Source organism: Tamandua tetradactyla, chromosome 23, assembly GCF_023851605.1.
Source record: "Tamandua tetradactyla isolate mTamTet1 chromosome 23, mTamTet1.pri, whole genome shotgun sequence".
NCBI lineage: Eukaryota > Metazoa > Chordata > Mammalia > Pilosa > Myrmecophagidae > Tamandua > Tamandua tetradactyla.
The window spans coordinates 52,477,594-52,493,289 of NC_135349.1; the positions used below are offsets into that span (position 1 = coordinate 52,477,594).

Consider the following 15,696-nt stretch of genomic DNA (forward strand, 5'->3'; position numbering starts at 1 on the left):
GAGGTTTTCCATTTTTGTTCGTATATTCAGAATTAGTTGTCTCAGCTCCTATATCTCATTTGAGCTATTGGTTTGTTCCTTTGACTGGGCCATATCTTCAATTTTCCTGGTGTGATTTGTTATTTTTTGCTGGCGTCTGGGCATTTAATCAGATTTCCCTGAGTGTGGGACCCAGCAGGTTGAAAGACTTTCCTGTGAGGTCTCTGGGCTGTTTTTCTGATCCTGCCCAGTATGTGGTGCTTGTCTGTCTGCAGGTCCCACCAGCAAAAGATGTTGTGGCTCCTTTAACTTTGGAAGACTCTCGCTGCTGGGTGTATGGTGGTGACAGAGGAGAGGTTGTAGGATGGTTTTAATGGCTTCGAATTGTGAGGTCCTGGGATCTGAGTTCCTTGAGAGAGGAATTCCACCTGAGTTGTGTTTCACCCCTCCCGCGGGGAAGATTCAGGTGGTAGAGAGCCCTGAAAGCAGCCTGTTTCTGTGTTCGGGGCAGTTGTAACCTATGCAATCCCAGCGCTGAGCCCAGAGGCAACGAAGCCTCCGTAGAAACAGCTGCAGAAGGCTCTGTTTCGCCCCCTTTCCTCTTTTTCAGTTAGCCCAATCGGCGATTTCCGCCTTGATCAGTTTCGCCTGAGCTGAGGGTCTATTTTTAGTAGTCAGAAGGTGTTCATTAATGCGACTATTGGTGTTAGGTTGGGCTCAGTCTCTACTACTGTTGGAGACTCTTTCCTTTCCCTCCGGGAAGTCACCTATCGGGGAGGGGCGCCAGCCGCCGCGGCTTGGGGAACCGCTGTTCGGATGCTCCCAGCTGGCCCGGGAAGCCGCGTGTGTGGAAGGGGCTCCGGTCGCCGGCCACCATGGGTTGGGGGACCACCGCTCCAAGGCTCCCAGCTGGCCCGAGAAGCCACGCGTGGGGAGGGGCGCTGGCCGCCGCAGCTTGGGGAACCCGATCCAAAGCTCCCAGCCAGCCCGGGAAGAAGGGAGGGAGCTCCGGCCACCAGCCGCCATGGCCCGGGGAAGCATGCGCCTCTTGGGGACCTCACCGCAGCGGAGACTCTTAGCCGGTGCAGCCGTTCCAGAATGGGGTACGCTGTGTGTTTGGTCTCTGTCGTGGTTCTGGGAGCTGTTCTGTACTGTTTCTAGTTCTTTAGTAGTTGTTCTGGAGGAGGAACTAAGACCCGCGCGCCTTACTAAGCCACCATCTTCTCCGGAAGTCTCCAGCAACCTTTCTTGATAAAACTTTTTGAAAGGTAGGAATCAAAGAAAACTTCCTCAACATGATCAAGGACATACATGAAAAACCTACAGCTAACATCATACTCAATGGTAAGAGACTGAAAGCTTTCCCTCCAAGATCAGGAACAAGACAAGGATACCCACTGTCACCACTGTTATTCAACACTGTGCTACAAGTTCTAACTAGAGCAATTAGGGAACAAAAGAAACAGGGTCCTCAAAATCAGAAAGGAAGAAGTAAAACTTTCACTATTTGCAGATATGATCCTATATTTAGAAAAAACTATGACAAAGCTACCTGAGCTAATAAACGAGTCAAGCTAAGTTTCTATATGCTAATAATGAGCCATCTGAGAAGGAAATCAAGAAAAATAATTCATTTACAAATAGCAACTAAAAGAATCAAATAACTAAGATATTAAGATGTAAAAATACTTAATATCCTGGTTAAGTAAACTTAACCAAGGACGTGAAGGATCTGTACACAGAAAATGACAAAACATTTCTAAAAGAGATCAAAAAAGATCTAAATAAATTGAAGGACATTCTGTGTACATAGATTAGAAGGCTAAATGTCGCTACAATATCAAATCTATCCAAATTGATCCATAGATTCAATGCAATACCAATCGAAATTCCAACTGTCTACTTTGCAGAAATAGAAAATCTAATCATCAAACTTATTTGGAAGGGTAAGGGGCCTCGAATAGATAAAAACATCTTGAAAAAGAAAGAAATGGAAGGACTCATGCTTTCTGATTTTAAAGCATATTGTAAAGCCACAGTGGTGAAAATAACATGTTACTGGCATAAAGATAAACATATTGATCAGTGGAATCAAATCGAGAGTTCAGTAGATCAGATCTATAGTCAACTGAATTTTTTTGTTTTATTTTTATTGATAAAACAACGTACAAGCACATATATTCTTAACATACAAAGGTTCCATACATGGTGTACAATCAGTGGCTCACAATGTCATCACACAGTTGTGTATTCATCACCATGATCATGTTTTAGAACATCTGTATCACTCCAAAAGAAGAAATGAAAAGAAAAACCTCATACATACCGTTCCCCTTACCCCTCCCTCTCATTGACAACTAATATTTCCATCTACCCAACATATGTATTTTTTTATTTTAACATTTGTTCCCCCTATTATTTATTTTTAAACCATATGTTTTACTCGTCTGTCCATTCTGTAGATAAAAGGAGCATCAGACACAAGGTTTTCACTCAGTCACATTAGGAAAGCAATGCAACCAGACAATCATCTTCAAGAAACATGGCTACTGGAACACAGCTCTACAATTTCAGGCACTTCCCTCCAGCCTCTCTAATACACCTTAAACTAAAAAGGGGATATCTATATAATGCGTAAGAATAACATCCTGGATAACCTCTCAACTCTGTTTCAATACAGTCAACTAAATTTTGACAAAGGTACCAAGTCCACTCAACTAGGATGGAACAGCCTCTTCAATAATGGTGCTAGAAGAACTGGATATTCATATCCAAAAGAATGAAAGACACCCTACACAAAAATTTACTCAAAATAGATCAAAGAACTAAATACAAAAGCCAGTATCATAAAACTCCTAGAAGAAAATGTAGGGAAACATCTTAAAGATTTAGTGATAGGCAGTAGTTTCTTAGGCCTTACACCCAAAGCAAAGCAACAAAAGGAAAAATAGATAAATGTGACTGTCTCAAAACTAATTACTTCTGTGCCTCAAAGGACTTTGTCAAAAGGACGAAAAGGCAACCGACTCACTGGGAGAAAATATTTGGAAATCACGTATCTGATAAGGATTTGATACCTAAAACATAAAGAAATCCTACAACGTAATACTAAAAAGACAAAATGACCCAATTTAAAAACGGGCAAGAAACATGAATAGATATTTTTCCAAAGTGGAAATAGAAATGGCTGAAAAACACATGTCCAGCTTCACTAGCTACTAGGGAAATGCAAATCAAAATGAGAATGAAACATCATTTCACACCTACTAGAATGGCCACTGTTAAACAAACAGGAAACTACAAGTGTTGGAAAGTACGTGGAGAAATAGAAACACTTATTCACTACTGGTGGGAATGCAAAATGGCACAGCCGCTATGGAGGACCATTTGGCATTTCCTCAGGAAGCTAAGTATAGAACTGCCATATGATCTGGCAATATGGTTAAAAGGTATATAAAAGCAGAGACGTGAACAGATATTTACACACCAATGTTCAATTATTCACAATTGCCAAAAGACAGAAACAACCTAAGTGCCCAGCAACAGAATAATGGATAAATAAAATCCGTATGTATGGTAGATACATATGATGGAATATTATTCATTAAGAAGGAATGAAGACCTGAAGCATGCAACAACATGGATGAACCTTGAACACAATATGTTGAGTGAAATAAGGCAGACACAGAAGGACGAATATTGTTTGATCTCACTAATATGAACTAATTATAACATGTAAACTCACAAACATAAAATCTGGAATTTAGGCTACCAGGAGATAGAATGAGACTAGAGAATGGAGAACAGCTGCTTAACATAAGCAAAAATTTTAACCAGGTTGGATTTAAATGTTTGGAAATGGACAGAAATGATGGTTGCACATTATTGTGAGTGTAGCAGGAGATGTTTAGAGTCATGGAAAGCCAGAAGTTAACACACAGGACTGTGTAACAGAGTGAATCTTGTGGGAGATGATGTACAAATATCTAAAAATTTCCTCCATGTTCTAGAACAAATGTGCATCACTACTACAAGGAGTTAATAGAGTGGTATGCAGGAAAAGAATGTACCTATTGCAAACTATGGTCTGTAGTAAATAGTAATATCCTAATATTCTTTCATCAACAGTAACAGGTGTACCTCACCAATGCTAGGGGTCAATAATAGAGGGGCATAAGGGGTATGGGAGTGTACTGGTTTGAAACTTTTATGTACCCCAGAAAATGTCATGTTCATTTACTCCATTCTGGGCGGGCCACGGTGGCTCAGCAGGCAGGAATGCTTGCCTGAGATGCCAGAGGACCCGGGTTCGATTTCCGGTGCCTGACCATGTAAAAAAAAAAAAAAAAAAGTAACTTACTCCATTCTTTTGAGTGCAGACCTATTATGGGTGGGACCTTTTGATCAGGTTGTTTCCATGGAGACGTGACCCACCCAATTCAGGGTGGGTTTTAATCCTTTACTGGAGTCCTTTATGAGAAGCCACAGAGAGCTCAGGGACATAGGAGAAGCTAAGAGAGAAATGCCTTGGAAATGCAGAGAGAGGACCCACGAGAGCTGAGAGAAAGCCACTGAAAGCAGAAGATAAACCTAGGGAGCAAAGGACTGGCAGGCGCTGGCCATGTGCCTTCACATGTCACAGAGGAACCCCCAATGCCTGCAGTCTTTCCTCAGAGAAGGAATCCTCTTCTTGATCCTTTAATTTGCACATTTTCAAGGCCTCAGAATCATAAATTTGTGAACTAATAAATCCCCATTGAAAAAGCCAACCCATTTCTGAAAAATTGCATTCCAGCAGCTTTAGCAAATTGAAACTGGGAAGATTTGGGTTTTCTTTTCTTTTCTGAGTAATGAAAAGGTTCTATAATTGATTGTGGTGATGAATGCATAACTATGTGATAATACTGTGAGCCATTGATAACATAGTCTGGACTATATGGTGTGTGAATATATATTTAAAAAACTGCATTAAAACCAAATAAATTCATTTCAGGTAAGCATTCAAATAAAGACTGATGACTTTTTGTTTAGTTCAGACTTCACAGAAAACCTATACCCTGGAAGCCTTCTTCCACGGTTGTCATTTTTTTTTTACATAGGCAGGCACCGGGAATCAAACCCGGGTCCTCTGGCATGGCAGGCAAGCATTTTTGCCTGCTGAGCCACCGTGGCCCGCCCCACGGCTGTTATTTTTGAAAAGCCTGATTTTCCCACAGGTGGATTCTGAAGACTAAATTATAACCACGTGCTACTGGTATCATTAATGTGTTTTGGTTGGCCAAGAACTGATCAAAGGGCTGACAAACTTTATTTCTTAGCCAACACAGAAACCATGGCTCTGAGACCCTCCGGCCTAGGTCTGCTATGATGTGGACCACCCCTAGTCTCCAGAAGCTTCCACCCAGCCTGCACTGTCCCTGCGTGGTGAAGGGGCTGCACGTGGGGAGGTGGGCACTCACGCAGCCGGCAGATGGGGCAGTTGTTGGCCTGGTAGCGCAGCGTGTCGGCGCAGGAATTGCAGAGGCACAGGTGGCGGCAGGGCAGGATGAGTGTGTCACGCAGGTCCGACAGGCACACCACACACTCGCTGCTGTTGTCTCCGTTCTCGTCGTCTGGGGGCTATGGGACAGGGGCCAGGGTTGGCCAGGGGCAGGCAGAGGGGCCTGAGGACGAGGACGATGAGTCCCACAGCCCATGAGTAAGCTCCTGGTTAGCAGGAGGGAACCGGGTACAGTAAAGGGGAAGAGTGCAGGCTCTAGGGTGAGACAAGTCTGGGGGGCCGACCTCAGCCCTGGGCAACACAGGCAGCCGTGCACCTGTCTGGGCCTCAGTCTCCCCGTCTGTCGAATGGGGTGTGGTATATGGAGGACTGGGGGGGGTACGTGCAAAGCCCTGAGCATGGGAATCTGTGCATGCTTCCCACTGCCAGCGGCACTGGGAGGACAGCTCTGTCCTCTCGCCACCTTCTGGAGGGTCACACACCTACAACCTCAAAATGACCAAGGTGTCTTCAGGAGAAAAACTCTCGGCACTGGATTAGCCTGCCAATTCTCAACACAGGCCAGGATGGGCAGCAGGAGGTCCAACCCTGAGCCCACACCGTCCATTGCCCGGCCTCAGGGTGGGGAAGCCAGCCCGGGGTCAGTGCGGGTGGGAGTGTCACGGGGACCCCTGCATCCATAACAGAAAGTGAGAGAAGGCAAAGGCTGGGGGAGAACTCAGGTGTGGAGGCCAGCATCCTTCCCACAAATGGCCAGGGCCCACCCATGCAGGGTCGTGGGCCCAACAAGGAGGTGAATCCCTTCAGGAGCCACACAAGGTGGGTCCGTTCTGGAGTTGTCGAGGCCCTAGGAGCCTGCCTGAGACACAGCCCGCATCAGAGGGACAATCTGTGCCCCTCATATCCCCCAACTCAAGAGCACTCAGGCCTGTTTCTCAGGACAAGGGGTACACATGCAAAGCTGCACCTTAACGAGCATCAGAGGGCACCATTGGTTTGGTTTTAAAAAAAATTTCAATTTACTTGAAATGTTCTCATTAAATCAGGGCAGCTTCTGGAAACTAAAATTAGTGTCTGGATCCAAAGAAAATAACAGTTTAAAAAGGGGTCTGCAAACTACGGCCTACCACCTGTTTTTGTAAGTAAAGTTTTACTGGAACACAGCCACGCCCCATGCGCTCACACTACAGAGGACCATCTCCGCCTCCACGCTACAGCGCCATCCACCGGGAGGTGCAACAGGGACTGTGCCGCCTGCAAAGCTGAAAAAGTCTTTGCAGAAAAAGTCTGCCAACATCTGGTCTAAACCACGGAACACGGGCAGACAGCTCTTTGTCTGGGGCTACTTCCTGTAAGGCTATGGCCTGGCCAGACCACTGCCCCTCCCGGGCGGCTCCTAGCCAGTTCCAGCTGTCCTGGATCCAGGCGTCAGAGTGAAGCTGGGGGTGGGAGACTTCCAGAGTCTAAGACAGAGGCTGCAGTTTCATTCATGGCAGGATGCCTTTAATGTAAGACAATGATAAAGGCAACTGTGGGTCAATTTCTTTTACTGCAGCTCTGTTTCTGGCCATGCTAGACCACTGGAACTCAACAATCAAGACTTTTATCAGGGACCACAGCTTCTCTCTCTCTCTTTTTTTTTGTTCTGTATGCTGTATGGCGGGGGTCACATTCCACTTTTTCTATGTGCGTATCCTGTTATTGTAGCACCATTTGTTGAAGTTTTGTTTTTGTTTGTTTTTTTGGGAAGTGCGTGGGCCAGGCCAAGCATCGAACCCAGGTCTCTGGCATGGTAGGAGAGAATTCTATCGCTGAACTACCCTTGCACTCCCACCACTGCTTCTTTAACAGACGCCTGCAATGGGCAAGGCTCCGCCAGGTAACTGCGTTGAGGGTGTGGGTGGGTGGGCAACTGGCAGGGGTCAGTGTCGGCCACCCGCTGATCCCAGGGTTGCAAGGCAAAGGCCACGTAGCTCGGCCCAGTGGCCCGAACCACCCTGGCAGAACTGATAGGCATCTGCGTGTAACGAGTCAGTGGATTTGCTGAAAAAAAAGTCAAAGTGTTCTACAAACTCCATCAGTTTAAGAAAAAAAAAAAAGAAAAAGGATGGCGTCTGGAAGTGGCCCAGGAGCTCCAAGTGAGGCTCATCTACCGTTGAGCCCAGGCAGTGGCCTGGGTCAGATGCGCCCCCTCCCCAGGCTGGCTTCTGCAAGGGCAGGAGGAAGACACCAGGACCGGCTGGCTTGGAGCCCACCACGGGCCCAGGGCCCTACCTTCGTGTCCTGGTTGTTCTTGTTCTCGATGCCATAGATCTCCTGTAGCAGGTAGCTGACCCGGTCCACCTGAAGGAAACAGAACCGCTGGGCATTTCCCAGGCCTGCCCATTCAGTGCCTACTTGAGACCCAGGGTAGGTGTGGCTGGGAATCCCGGTGGGCCCTTGGGGGGTGCCAGCCCCATGGTACTAGGAGGGGCCCAGGAAGAATTTGTCCCCTGCCCGGCCCACCCAGCAGCCCAGGGTTTTGCCCACCACAGAGGACCTGGAGCCACGTCCCGTGTGGGCCCAGTACACATGATGCCCACCCGGGAAGGATGACTCTGGTCCTACCTGTCGCAGCCCCACAAGACTGACTGGAGCTGACACCTGAAGCTGAGGCAGCTGCTGACACATTCTAAAGTCTGCGTCCACAAGACATGAAGGCACCTCTGGCCTCGGACACCAAACCCAGGTTCGCACAGGGCATCCTGCCCGGCTGCCTGCTCCCAGCCTGAAGGCCTCTCACTGGCCCCTCTCGCCATGGCCCGAGTGGCAGGATTTTCTACTCCCTGAAGGCCGCCGCGTGCCACAGACCTCAGGCCTTCCAGAGAACCAGGACTGCTTCACCCAGGACCCGCGCCTCACCCACCCCCAGGGCCGCCCGCCTCCCGGTGGCTCTGCCTTTGTTCCTTCCCCTGCTCTGACAAACCTAAAACACCATTCGCAGGCCACGGTGTGGCAGAGGCCTGGCTTCCGGGGCAGGCCTACACATGGAAAGTATCCCATTGTTAAAATCAGCCTCAAAACCAAAATCTGATGGGCTCTGTTTAGGGGATCCCAACCTCTAAATCCCCAAGTCCCAAGTGGGAAGGCTTCAGAAGCAGCTCTTCAGCCCTCATGTGCAGGGCCACAGAACTCCCCAAATGGGAGGAGGAGCTCTGGGTCTGAGGGCCGGTCTACAGACCCCATTGTTCTAAGATATCACATTCTTCCTCTCAAATGCAAAGGCAACCCAAGTCTTTGACCAAAACTGAGGTATTTTCAGCAATTTGTAAGAAAGAGAAGAAATTGCAGCCTTTCTATTTCCTGTTTCCTTCCTTCCTCCATCCACTCATTCAGGAAATATTTACTCAGTGCTCAATACTAGGCCAGGGCCCAAGACTTGAAAGACACAGGTCCTGTGATGGTCACTGCCGGGACAGGCCAGCACACATGACACACCCAGACCCCGTCCCTGGCACTCCGGGGCTTGGCCCATGGCAGGAACAGGCCAACTGACAGGCCACCGCCGTGCCACTCCAGCGGCAGCCGCGGTGCCCAGGAACAGCCAGACTCCCTGTGTGCACGTGTCTTTGAAATAGAAAAGAGTCACAGTATTTCATCTGACAACTTACGATCTGCTTCTGCTTTAAGGGTTTCACAGAGAAGCTGCCATCCATGTGCTGCAGGGGAGAGAAACAAGAGGTTACCTTGGGCAGGCTGCTGCCTCCGCCCGCTCCCTGCTCAGCCAGCTGAAAGGCCCTTCCTCAGCCAACCCGCACCCACGGCTGGAAAAAGGAGCACCTCATGAAGACCAAAGAGCCAGGACAGGGCTTCTCCAGACATGCCCTCCACACCTGGAGCACATTCTAAAATGCAGACTCCCAGGCCTCACCCCGACCTATGCAGCTGGGTGCTTCTTGAGCACACACGACCAGGTTCTGATGATGGGCCCCAACATCCAGGAAAAGCACCTGGATGGCAAAGAATAAGACAAGCCAGCTCTTGCTCTTGGAGAGCTAGATTTCGTTGGGAAGACAGCACAGGAAGACACGCCGAAAAGCTCAAAGCTCTAAAATCTACAAGAACAAATTAATACAGAGCAAACCATGCTCAGCAGTATCCAGAGAAAGGCCCTCCTGGGAGTTCAACAAGGTTAGTGAAGAGTGTTGGATCTGCAATCTTGTGAAACACCAATTATCCCTTCGGTGTCAATTAACTAAGACTAGCACACAGGATTTCCTGGTATGGCTAGTGGGTTCTAAAGGAAATTTCCAGCATGTTGGACTCCAAGATGAAGCAGTTTCTCATCAAGCTCTAAACTGGAAGCACAGAATGGAATGTTTGCCAGAGATGGCACAACTGCCTCGCCAGGGAAGGCAGACATGTAAATAGCCTCCATTTCTTCCCATGAGACCGAGCCTGGTGGGCACAGATGGCAAGTGCTGAAGGAGGTGGCAGCCAACCTCCGCCAGGGTCCTCAGTGCCTCTGTGGTCTGCACCCTGGCTCCAAACCACCATTCTGCCCTTGAGAGGCCAGAGAGCACACAGACCCAACCTCGCCAGGAGTAGTGGACCAGGAAGCCTCGGACAAGCGGCTCTGACTTCCCTAGGATGCTTTGGCAAGACCCAGATCCCAGGAAAGAGCCTGGGCCCTGAACTTCAAGCTCCCAGGTGCTGCAGCCACAGGCCTGGGCCGAGCAAGCCTGGAGTTAGCAGGACACCTGGGGAAGACCAAGCCCACAACAAGCAGTTGGAGCCCCAGACTCCATCACCCTCAGGCAAGGGGTGCAGGGAACAGGGATCCTGTCCCAACATAGCTGGTCACTCACTCAGTGCATGGCCAGGACCAGCAGTGACCGAGTCTAATTGTCCCAACCCCTGGAATCCACAGGCCCCTGACGCAGAGACTTGGGAAAGCTGACAGTCTTCACTGCCAAAGCCAAAGCCCACCCCCTAAACACACCCCAGGATGCAAACACACGAGGAGTGAGGGCACACGGGTCTAGGGGAAGGTAGGAGCAAATGCCTCATTTTGCACGCATGTAGTGACAATGGCAGTATTTGAATGAATCCTTCCACACCAATGGCCCGGTTCCTGGGTGGGACACTGCTCCCCTGCACGGGACGGAGAGCTAGTCCAGGCAGTGACAGACACACATCCACCCTCCGTGTTCAGGACACGCTGCGCTCAGCTGTGGTTCTGCCCCCACGGACTCTGCCCAGTCAGTCCACAAGTGCTGGCCCAAGAGGCTTGGAAAGGACAGAGCATGTGCAAGGACAGGAGCCGCTCGACATCGGATACTCTGTGTCCGGCGGGGGGAGGTGGATGGCCAGGACTGAGAAGCAATAAACAAGTTTGCTGGGTGTTCTCCATGTGGGTGGCAAGCTCTAGAGAGTTCTAAAGGGCTGGCCTCAATCTAGCAACTCCCCCTCACCACACCCCCAAGGCTCTTTACAGAGCCTCTGATGGTAACACTTGGCTGCGAGGCCCAGTGTTTTCCCAGGAAGCACTGACCTCCCAGGAGCCCAGGACACTGGGCATCTCCTGCCCTGCCTTGGGTGGCTGCAAGGAACCCATGCCCTGACCCCCAGGATCAGACTCTAGTCTCAAAAGGAGGCCCCTCTGCCAACAGCTCCCAGGTCTGGGGGACCAGTGACAGGCTGGATGGCACTTACCTTTTCGAAGGCTGCCAGCAGCACATGGGCATGGCCAGTCACTTCCACAACTGCCCAGGAGAGAGAGAGGGGAAGACAGAGTCAGAGCCAGCCTCGGCCCTTCTGTCCCACAGTCAGCTCTCTTCCTCTCAGGACAGCTCACGGGCTTTCTCTCACCTGTCTCTCTCTGCTGGGGGCCCCCAACCTCCCCCACCCTGCAGGCTGCCCGAGGCTGCTCCTGCATCTGCCACTCCCCTCTGCACAAGTAGGGACGCTTCGGCCAGGACTGATAGGAGCCAGGCCCGGGCCCCACAGACCCTGGTGCCACCCAGACGTGCAGAGAACCCAGTGTCCTCAGCCTAAAACTGGGGAGTCCACTGCCTCTGGGGATCCCCAGACCCCAGTAGTGACTGGGGAGATGTCAGGCAAAGTTGGCAGAAGGCAGAAACCAGTTTGGCCGGGTCAGCCAACAGTGAGTAGCCCGGGAGAAGCTGGCCTGTGCCCGTCCCTGTCCCCTTCCAGGTATGCTTACTAAGACACAATTCTTTAGGCACAAGAAACAACAGTCCTCTCTCCAGCCGCGGCTACGTGACAGAGCCGGCTCTACCACAAGTACCTGCCACTGGGGGTAAATAAACCGTGGGTTCCTGGGGGGTTCCTGGGTTGGGGGAAACTGGAGAGACCCCCAGGGAGGGGGAAGGTGCTAAGTGAGCTCTGGAGAGCAGAACCACCCCCAGAGAAGAGATGGAGAGTTCTATGCTTGTTACCCAAGGCCCTAAACAGCTAACTGACTGCGCTCACATCTCTGACCTGAATCTAGAACAAACTCATCACTGGTGGCTTCTTCCCCGAGGGGACCCCGTGCTTAGGAGGAAGGGTGACTGGAGAGAAGAGGGAAAGCCCAGAAGCTCACCGTCTCCTTCGTCCACCACGGCCTGGATGACCACAGGGAACACACCCCGGTCCAGGTCGAAGTTCAGCTGAGGGAGAACAGGAAGCAAGAACGGTCAGACCCAGCAGGCACCCCGCAAGTCCCAGACAGAGACCCAGCTGCAGACCACAAGTCCAGGTTAGAGACCCAGCTGGCAGGAGAAGACGCAGCGAGCTGGAGGCATGAGGGAGGCAGTGGAGGGGGGAGGCACTGCTAGGCCCCCCGAGAGACGAGAAGGGAGGGGAGAAGGGGACTCTGCAAATTGTCCGAGCCCAGGGAGAACTCTCCCTTTCCTTTTCGTCATCCTCCAGGCTTAAATCTTTCAGCGGCCCCTCTCAGGCTAAGGGCCTCCCACCCCCACCCCACAAAGCCCTGCCTGGTAGGCTCTTGAGCCCACAGTCCATTGCTTGGCTTCAGCCCAATCCACTCGCCCCTCCAGCCAGCCAGGCCCCTTCCATCGCTGGCAGGTGACCCGTTCCTCCGATCCCACCTGCTCCCTCCATCCCCCCACCCCCACCCCCGGCAAGATGTTCCCAGATCTCTCTTGGTCAACTCCTACTCTGGGTCCCAGGAAAGACTTCCCTGGAAGCCCCCAACACGGGAAGCCCCCCCTTTCTCTGATCACTTATAATGGAGCACAGCACTGCGTGAGGAGAGTGGCCATGCAGCCCTGGGAATGAGCAAGCTCCAAGCCCGGGGGGTGGACCTGCCTATCTCATTCACACACATCCAAGCATCAGCACAGAGGACACACAGGACATGTGACTTTTTTTTTTTTTTTTAACTTTTTGTAGTTTTATTTCACACAAATAAAACTTGCACAAGAGCTACGTATTTGTTTTTTCCCCTACGCAGCCAGGCATTGGGGTTGGTGACTCTGATGGCCAGCTGGCTGCTTGTTCCACAACAGCTTTGCGGTTCTTGGATGAAACATTGTGAGCAACCTCAGCACAGTGAGACTTGTTGCACATCAGCAGCACTTCCAGCTCCTTGTCATTGTGGGCCAGGAACTTTCAGAAGCCACTGGGCAGCGCGTGCTTCGGGTTTTTGTTGCTCCCGTAACCGATGTTGGGCATCAAGATCTGGCCCTTGAATCTTCTCTGTACCCTATTGTCGATGTCTCTGGGTTTCCGCCAGTTACACTTAATTTTGACATATCGGTCTCACTGGTGCTGGATGAACTTGGTCTTCTTTTTGACAATCTTGGGTGTCACGAGGGTCTAAGGGCAGCTGTGACACCAGGTAGCAGACAGCTGCCACCACCGTGGGCAGTGCCGAGGAAGAGAGAGGACATGTGGCTTTTATTCTAAAAAAATCAGTATTTAGCTCTCAGTAAAAAATCGCTGAAAGGACAAATGAAAGCTGCACCACTCTGAATTGTGCACTTTAAATGGGCAAGCCATATGGTATGTGAACTATGTATCCCAGTAAAGCTATTAGAAATACATATTTTTTTAAATAAAAGGAATGATCCTTTAACATTATAGTTTACTCTGTTCTCCTCTATTTCCCTAACATATTCTTCCGAGTCTACAGGTTTCTTTGTAATTAATATAGCGAGCAAATTATTACATCATTCTATTTTGTTCCCAACATTCCAGAGCCCCCAGATGGGATCTATGTTGTATAAGTTAATGTGGTTCTCTAGCTTGATGCTTGGGTTGAAAGGCAAAAAGATAAATAAATAAGGAAAGAATGGATGAAACACGATAGAGAAAGGATGGGGTGGCCCCAGGGACCCCAGGCCCCACAAGGAGCTCCTGGGGCCTCCAGGAGAGGGGTGCAAAGGTGGGGCACAGCCGCGGACCCCCTGGGGAGGGCAGGAGCAGAGCACAAGGACTCTGCCCTCAGCTCAGAACAGCACGCTGAACAGAGACAAAACGTCCGTGGGTGAGAAAGCAGAGAGTCAGTCTGTCTGCAGACCTGTCCTTGGGAAGTATCCTGGTAGAGCTGCCCCTGCCTGAACTTCTGGAACCCTGAGCCCCAAGGCTAAACACACCCATGGATGCACAGATCTAGAGACACTGAAATCAACCGTATCTGAAAATGCACCTTCAGCAGAGCCCAGGTTTGAGTTCTTTCCCGAGTCAGGCTGGGTGAGCAGGGAGCAGGGAATGCCCAGGGGATGCCCCATCTCCAGAAATCCCATCCAGAAGCAGGCAGTGGAAGTAGAGCTCAGACAGACACAGCCCTTCACCGTTGCCACCCAGGAGGCACGGCATGACTTCCAAGCCAAGTCTCTCTGCCTCCCTGAGCCTCGGTTTCCTGCTCAATAAAATAGTAATTATCACACCAATTTCATGGATTTCACTGACATGGTGTAAATCAAGTCCTTCCACAAGGCCAAGCTATTATTATTATCAATTAGGGAACAGAAGGAAATGTTTCACCATAAGGTTTGTCAACACAAGGAATTTGCTACCAAAAATATGAGGAGAAAAGAGCCACAACAGACAACAGAGAATAAGCAGAGAAGAGGAGGGAACCTGGAGAAATGCCACACAAACAAGAACCAGATGCCTGTGAGTGCTGAGAGGCTCACGCGGATGCACACACACCCACATGGGAAGACCAGAGCGGCACAGGCTTCCACCCACCTGCAAGACACTTGTACTACTCGTCTCACAGCAGCTGGCCAGAGGTTGCCTCCAGGGTGGCCCACCATGCTGGCCCCACCTGGCTTACTCTGGCCTACTCGAAGAGATATGCTCCCAGTTATCCTTTCCAGGCTTAAAGTCCTGGGAAAGCAGCCATCAGCTGAGCAAACCCTAAATCCTTAAACCCAAGTGTCAACAGGTGTAACCTCCACGCTGGTGTAGGAACGGGGATCATGGGTCAGGCTGTGTGTCACACTGCGAGTCCCCGGGGAAGGGAGCAGCCAGGGCAGATGCCCACACTACATGGGTGGGGAGGGTGGCTAGGAGGAGGCTGGGCACTGGGCAGAGGTTTAGAGGATGCGAGTCTGGCTCCTGCCCTTTCACTGTACACCAGCTGTGGACCTGTGCCTCAGTTTTCTCATCTGCATAAAGGGCATAAAACTTGCGCCAGCGATTAGGAGAGCATATGCTCCACGCCAGCAACTAGGAGGGCTACCTCCTAGGCAAAGGGGAGTGAAGGAGAGCTTCTGAACAGGGGATCCTCATTTGAACTGGTGGTCCCAGGGTGTGGGGGGCAGGGGAGTCCTGGGAGGCTGGTTTGCCCACCCAACCATACAGTGCCCTGCAGGAGGCTGCATGCCCAGGGACTGCCCACACTCACACATGCCCATCTCCAGGCAGAACGGCAATGCCATGAGCACCAGTGCCAGAGGGGGGCCACGCCATGTCCCTCCTCCCTTGCTCTGCAGGAACCTGCAAGGTGGGGTCCTGCACTCTCGGCCTTGGGTTTCTCCTCCCGCCAGTCCCTCTCCTCAGGACAAGGGCCCTCTGCTGCTTCTTCCTTCCCTCCCCATCCCAAGCCACACGCACAGGGAGTGAGCTTGCTGCCAACCTTCCCAAAGCTCCCCCGCAATGACAAAGCCGAATGTGACGCTCAGCCACTGCCCTTTCCGAGCTCGGTGATTAAGCCCTAGAAGGGGAGTTGGCACACTGGCAGCCGCTCATTTCAATGACAG

At 50.7% G+C, this 15,696-nt stretch overlaps 1 protein-coding gene and 1 pseudogene across 12 annotated transcripts in view; both read right to left on the reverse strand.

Annotated features, from left to right (window-relative positions):
• MGRN1 (mahogunin ring finger 1) overlaps positions 1 to 15,696 on the reverse strand; it is an 85,059-nt gene that overhangs the window by 34,779 nt on the left and 34,584 nt on the right. For all 12 annotated transcript variants that reach the window (XM_077141922.1, XM_077141921.1, XM_077141917.1 and 9 more), the window contains exons 6-10: positions 12,066 to 12,132; positions 11,174 to 11,223; positions 9,130 to 9,177; positions 7,754 to 7,822; positions 5,439 to 5,598 (exon numbers count right to left, since the gene is read on the reverse strand). In XM_077141922.1, coding sequence (XP_076998037.1) covers positions 5,439 to 5,598; positions 7,754 to 7,822; positions 9,130 to 9,177; positions 11,174 to 11,223; positions 12,066 to 12,132 — 394 coding nt within the window. The remainder of the gene's footprint in view (positions 1 to 5,438; positions 5,599 to 7,753; positions 7,823 to 9,129; positions 9,178 to 11,173; positions 11,224 to 12,065; positions 12,133 to 15,696) is intronic.
• On the reverse strand, positions 12,142 to 14,748 carry LOC143667817 (large ribosomal subunit protein eL32 pseudogene; annotated as a pseudogene).